Genomic DNA, 6,505 nt, shown 5'->3' on the forward strand with positions numbered 1-6,505 from the left:
CACAGCTTTTTTTATTCTCGAGGGCGTTTAACATGTCTGATGTCTTCTGCAGTTTTGTTTTTTGCAGTACGTATGCTTTTTACTTTTCTTACCTTATTTCACAGGCTAGAATACAATTCTGAATAAAAATGATAAAAGCAGATTTGTGTTTCCCAAATTTTGTGGGGAGGGGGGCGGAGTGGTGAGGCGCAACAAACATGTGATGTTACAGGTTTTTCCATAGATACCTTTTATCAGGTTAAGGACGTTCTCTTCTAGTTTGCTGAGAGTTTTAATCATGAATGGATGTTAAATTGTATATTTTTCTGCATCTATTGAGTTGAACATGTTCCTCCCCCATTGTATTGTTAATATGGTAAATACTGATTTTTAAAATTCTTGTAATTGATTCTTTAAAAAAACTCAACTGTGGTAAAATACACATATGAAATTTACCATCTTAACCATCTTTTAATATGGTTTGGTATTGTTAAGCATATTCATAGCTGTGTAACCATCTCCAGTTTTTCATCTTGTGAAACTGAAACTCTATGCCCATTAAACAGTAACTTCCCATTTCCCCCTCCCTACTACTAATTCAGTTTTTATTTTACAAATGTTTGTCTGTGACAATTTGGAAATAAGAAAGTGGTCCTTCACTACAGAAAGTTTTAAAAGCAACATTCTAAAGCTGTCAGTTTATTATTAGTAAAAAGCATTTTAAACACATATTTGGCTTGCAAATTAAACTCTAAAGCTGTACATACACAAAACTGAAGTCCTGGGAGAAAAAATACACCTCACTAGCGTCCTGGCTGATGGTTTTTCATCGCTTCAAACTAGATACAATTACACTGTGTATTTTTAAAGCAATTTATTTCTAACCATAAGTTCCTATTTAAGCATGTCAATCAAAGTTTCATCATTGCTTCACCATAAAGGGAGGCATGAATCACTTTTTCCTAACCCATTCTTCTATATTCTGATTCTGGCTGAAGCAACCTGCTGATAGCCAACATGAACAGGTGATTTTTTGTTTGTTTAAAAAAAAAAAAAAAAAGGCTTTACAAAAGGTTTACAATTTAGCAATCATCAGCTTGCCTTCTGACAGCTACTCAGTCTTACCACTTCATCTGTTACTATTCTAAAACAATTTGGCTTTGTAGATGGAATTTCATTTTCTTAAAGAGCTTAACCTACTAATTTTAGTTCAGTGAAATATGTTCTTCACAAATTGACAGCTTTTAAGTTAAAAAGTGCATGGGAATCATATGTACAATGTATCATAAGTGGACTGTCAGATTACTATCCAACAAAATATCCTGAGGATTTAAGATTTTGTTTTCAGGAAAAAAAAACTTTAAGCAACACAGAAACATACTGTATAATAGTTTTATTTTCTCATTTTACTATTTTACATTTTATGCACAAATATTTTTTATCTGCGTAAAATAGAAAATAACTGTTTTATGTAAAATTACAAAAAAAATTAAAACCACAAAGAAATACTTAATTGTTATTATGACAGTATAAGTGTCGCTGTCGTTATTTAAAGAGTAAAAATGTATGCAAAAGTCCTCCTCCCATTTACAAAAGATTGAGAATTTTTTTTTTCCTGGCAGCAAATGAAATATTGAAGTATCAATATTTTTACACCCTTTAGATCTGAAGACATTAAGTTAGTCACAGGTTTATTTTGCAATTATGAATTTTAAAACATTTTTGTGCTATTTCAAGGATACTAGTTCTTTCTTAAAGGCAGTAGCATAAAAGGAATATGGAAAACAGCAGACCTCGCAAAAATATTTGGTGGTACAATTCTTTTGTATCATACTTGAGTATCACCATTAATCAGGGGAGAAAACACCTAAATAATTTTTCCTAATTAAATGACATAGACTGATACAAAAATAAATGTGATCAGTCAATTTATCTGAAGATCAACCACGCAAAGCAATTCTGCCTAATTGGTTTTTCTGATGCCAACACAAATATTTAGACTTTAGGCTAGCGAGATATGTATGAAAGTTGGCTCAATAAAAACTTCACATGGAAAACAAGTTTTAAAACAAAAATGAACATTTCTTTTACTTAAATTCTTGTACTTCTAAGGTACAAATGACCAATAATTTTATCTTTCTTCCTTTGAATATACTGTAAATTCTATGAAAAATTCATTTATAAAAACAAAGCAAAGAATGAATAGCATAACTTTTAATTTTCTTTCACAATATGTTATCTTTTAATAGAAGAAAAAAAAACTACCTGGCTTTCTGATAACTGTAACCTAAGTAAAACAAATATTTTACATATAATTTAAGGCAAAGTAATGAGTTTCTTGAATCAACTGGAGAAATCAGTCATATTACTTTACCTATGTCATGCATAAATGATGGTAAGAAGAAAAAAAAAGCATCTGATCATGTATGAGAACTGTCTCTATTCAAATTATGAGAAATAAGATGAAAATTGCTAAAGGGAGAAAATGAATAAAATATGATTTTAGAAAAACCATACGGGAATTGCATAGATGAGAAAAGAATTTTCATTCTAGGAATCTAAAACTAATGTTTCTAGCTTTAAAAACATACACACACATATATAATTGAGACATGTCTGTCATCTTGGCTAAAATTTTAATATATGTCTTCCCAAAAGCATTTTAAATATGAAAGCCAAGATTCTTAAGCTCTTGATGATATAGCAGAACGGTATACTTTATTTTTTTTTTTTTAAAACTACAAGCAACTTGTCAACTCCCTAGGCCGTAAGAGGATGGTGCAAAACCTTTCTAGCTGTCTATTTGTTATCTGACGCTAGAGCTTCTGTATATTATTTCATATTGTTATTTTACTCAGACATTCTTACAACCACAGTGCACAAATTGTACTAATAATTTGTTCATATATTCTCTTTCAAAAAAGTAATAATGGACATACAAATTTTACTCTGCTCAGATATCAGCTGCAGAAAGGACTTAATAATATAAATGAATTAAGAGAACATGTTGTAGTAAAATGATGCGTTAAGATTACCAGAGAAAGAAATCAAAGATCCCTCCTCTCTCTCTCTCCTTTCTTCCTTGTCCTTAAGATCCCTGCCTCTTATGATTTATTCCAAACCACTACCAGAATTGCTAACAATGCCATCTTGCCTGCATTAACATGCCTTGTTCTCCTAGTTAAGTCAAAAGCATTAACTGAGTTCTTAAGAAGCTTTTTAAGGGGACAGATTTAAAGAAAACAATGAAGGAGAAGGTGCATAAATATTTGAGAATCAACCTTCTCAAATCTGTAAGAGGATTAATAGCTATCTGCCAGTCTCATAGAATAATTTGTGCTTAATACCTTAAACAACAAAAACAGAAAAGAAAGAAAAAGACATTTCTAGCCATTTTTGTTTAGTGTTAGCTTATGTAAGGAATGTCATATATGCAGGAATTATTTAATTTGAATCTTAAAATGAATAATAATTTTTCTTCTGTATATCTTTATGCCTTCATATATGTTTAGAAAATGATCAACTGAATATATAGATATATGTATACACATATATAATATGGAAAAGGAAAAAAAGTGGAAAAGTATTATCTTAGAAGACTGCCTATAACAGAGGTCGAATTTTCTTTTTAAAACTATTTGAAGGTAATTTACTAATGCCTTGAAAGGTAAAGTACTGCTGACTAATTTAAAGTCTTCATTTTATCAGAAACACAGGAATATAAGCTGCTTTGCATAATAAACTGGCACTACAGGGTAATTTTAAAAAAAAGGAAGCCATAACAAACCAAACCAAACCTTTACTTTTGGGTTGAGGTATACCTTTTCAGTTTTTTAAATCTCTGACAGGAAAACAGAGATCATTTTATAATTTTGTAACAGCTGGTTTATTAGAATTAAATGCCTCTCTCAAAATAATTTAAATTCTTGGTCTGACATGAATAATCTATACAGAAAATCCTTACAATTGGCTTGAGTTAATAAGCCAGATTTAAACCTGGATCTCCTCCTTCAGCACTGCTCTTTTTGCCAGTCAACTTCTTACTGTCCTTTGCTTGCAAATACATAAATAACCTGATACTCTTAGTTTAGTAATTAATATAAATTTATTTGATATGAACATTTTAGCTCTGCTTGATTAGATGAAACAGGCACACATGCTTTAGCTGAGAAATTCCATTTTCTGGTTCTATGTAAAGCAACATCTAAAGCAGCAGAGAGGGGAAACAGTTATATTTTCAAAAATAGTTAAGCCAGACTGTTTCCTGGAGATACTTCATTTATTTTTCATTTTCAGATACTACTGGCTGTTTTTGGTAGGGCTACACATTAATACTGACCAGTTTAGCTTTCCTGACTGTTAACAAACTATTCCACAATGAACCTGCCTTCACGCTGCAGACATTGTGGAGATCCTTTAACATACACATATTCTAAAATATATGCTCAAAGTAAAAAGATCCAAATTCACAAGAGTATGAAATATTTATAAAAAAATCATGCATCAGACTGTACAGTCTAGAAATAAAAGAAGATTCAAATTCGGTAATAAAGGTAAGAGCTATACTTGCTCTAAACATTTTAAGAAAGACTTCGGAGTCCCAGAATGTCCTGGGGCTCAATTATCCTTTTCCGTTTGCAGAGAAGCAGTGGCCAGAGCTACTGCTGTGACTGGCTGGGCAATTCCATGGAGCTGCATCTTTGCAAGTTTCTTCTGTTCACATTCTGTGACCAAACGGTTCAACTCTGCTGCACTGTATCCAATAAGAGTCTTCAAGTCACAGACAAACTTGTACACAAATCTCTTGCCTTGAACTTTACAAATCATGTCCCCATCATAATAATACCTTTAAAAAGAGAAAAAAAATTAGAAACTTCATAAAAAATAAATGAGACTTCTTAGAATAATTTACAGACTATTACGTAAGCAGAAGCCTAGTAGAGTACTGCATCCACCACAATAGCAATTAATATTGAAGTTATATAGAATATTTAATGCTACTATCAAATGAAACATATCCAAACATTATTTACTAAAATTTCAACGCTCAGTACTCCAAAACTCTCTAAACTTTCAAAACATATTTTCAACAATTAGGATAAAACATTGATTTAAAAGTATTAAACAAAGCAACCTTTAGAGCAGTGGAAGAGCCTAAGAACAAGAGCTTTGGAGTCAGCCAAGATTCAAAACCTAACATTTTTGAGACCACAGGAGTCATATTTTCTCAAAGCTTTTATTCCTCATTTATAAAGTGAGGTGAACAGTGCTTATACCCTCATATCACTGTTGAGGATTAAAGGGATAATCTTTGTAAAGTGCTTAGTATACAATGACTGGCACACAGCCTCTACAAAATATAAGCTATGTTAATAAAATTCGATAATATGAAAAAACTAATATATTCCACTTCTTTTCTGTCTTGTAAAGAATCCTATATGATGAAGTCATGTCTTCATCTTTATTATTTCACTATGTAAATGCTTTCCAAATTTCAGATAAATTATCCAAGCCCAATAGGTAGCTTTAAGTCTAAGGAAAAGGTCTAAACGAAATAGAGGATAGAGAAAAACAGGAAAAGGGCATTGTAAAGAGACAATATTTCTAAATGTACATAAGCAGAGTTCCAGCAGTCATTCCAGAAATCTGGTTTACTGCTGCATTCTATAGAGATGCAAACGGAGTTGGATTTATGTTTCATTTGGAAAACAGACTTTAAAAACAAACACTATGTACTGCTAATTCCAACAACAGGAAAAAGAGGCAAGTCAAGCTCTTTCCAGGACTGGCAGAATGCAAAGCCCTTATTTTAAAATTGCACTGCCCACTGACAAAGGGCTACTACAAAAGAAACAACTATTTGCAAAAGTACCACTAATATAAACTATCACATTTAGCAGGATAAAAGTCACTTGGCTTAATCAAGAGTCTATTAATGAAAGGACTGACCTATATACAGGAAACTGTCATCTTTCCCTAATTCCAGAATAGTTAAAGGAAAATAGTTACGTTTGATTTCCCAGTAAGAGATATAACACATTGTGCAGTCTTATAGTTTCCATTTATGTCAGTTACATTAGTATAGAATTTGGATCTCAGCTCACAAACCAACAATTCCTTGCCATCCAGTTAAAAATGCTGTAGGCGTTTCAATTGCTTTAAAAAATTTCTACATTAATATGTAAGACTATACGTGGGGGAAAAAAGGAAAATGGAAAAGAGGTTTTATAATTCTAGGAGGAAAATATATTCTATGATTATGCCAGTTCTAGGAGTTGGCATTATCATATTTCTTGGTAAGAGGTGATAAAAAAGAATATACACACATAAATTTGAATTTTACTGAATACTTCCTTTGATCTAGCACATGCATCACACAACTGTATACAGTAGCATTTATTCCACTTGTTCCCTCCCTAAAATGAAGTAGAAAGACACACAATACCTGTATTTCATGGATATGATTTCTTTTCCTTTTTTTGAACTTGTATTTTTTAAAACTTTTTTTTTTTTTTTTTTTTTTTTT

General features: G+C 31.5%; 1 protein-coding gene across 1 annotated transcript in view; it reads right to left on the reverse strand.

Moving 5' to 3' along the window:
* Positions 1 to 1,357: 1,357 nt before the first annotated feature.
* Positions 1,358 to 6,505, reverse strand: part of GABPA (GA binding protein transcription factor subunit alpha) — a 38,403-nt gene continuing 33,255 nt past the window's right edge. The window contains exon 8 of the mRNA XM_017855978.1: positions 1,358 to 4,825. Coding sequence (XP_017711467.1) covers positions 4,597 to 4,825 — 229 coding nt within the window. The 3' untranslated portion in view covers positions 1,358 to 4,596. The remainder of the gene's footprint in view (positions 4,826 to 6,505) is intronic.

The sequence above is a fragment of the Rhinopithecus bieti genome, unplaced genomic scaffold, assembly GCF_001698545.2.
Source record: "Rhinopithecus bieti isolate Rb0 unplaced genomic scaffold, ASM169854v2 scaffold_1295, whole genome shotgun sequence".
Classification (NCBI taxonomy): domain Eukaryota; kingdom Metazoa; phylum Chordata; class Mammalia; order Primates; family Cercopithecidae; genus Rhinopithecus; species Rhinopithecus bieti.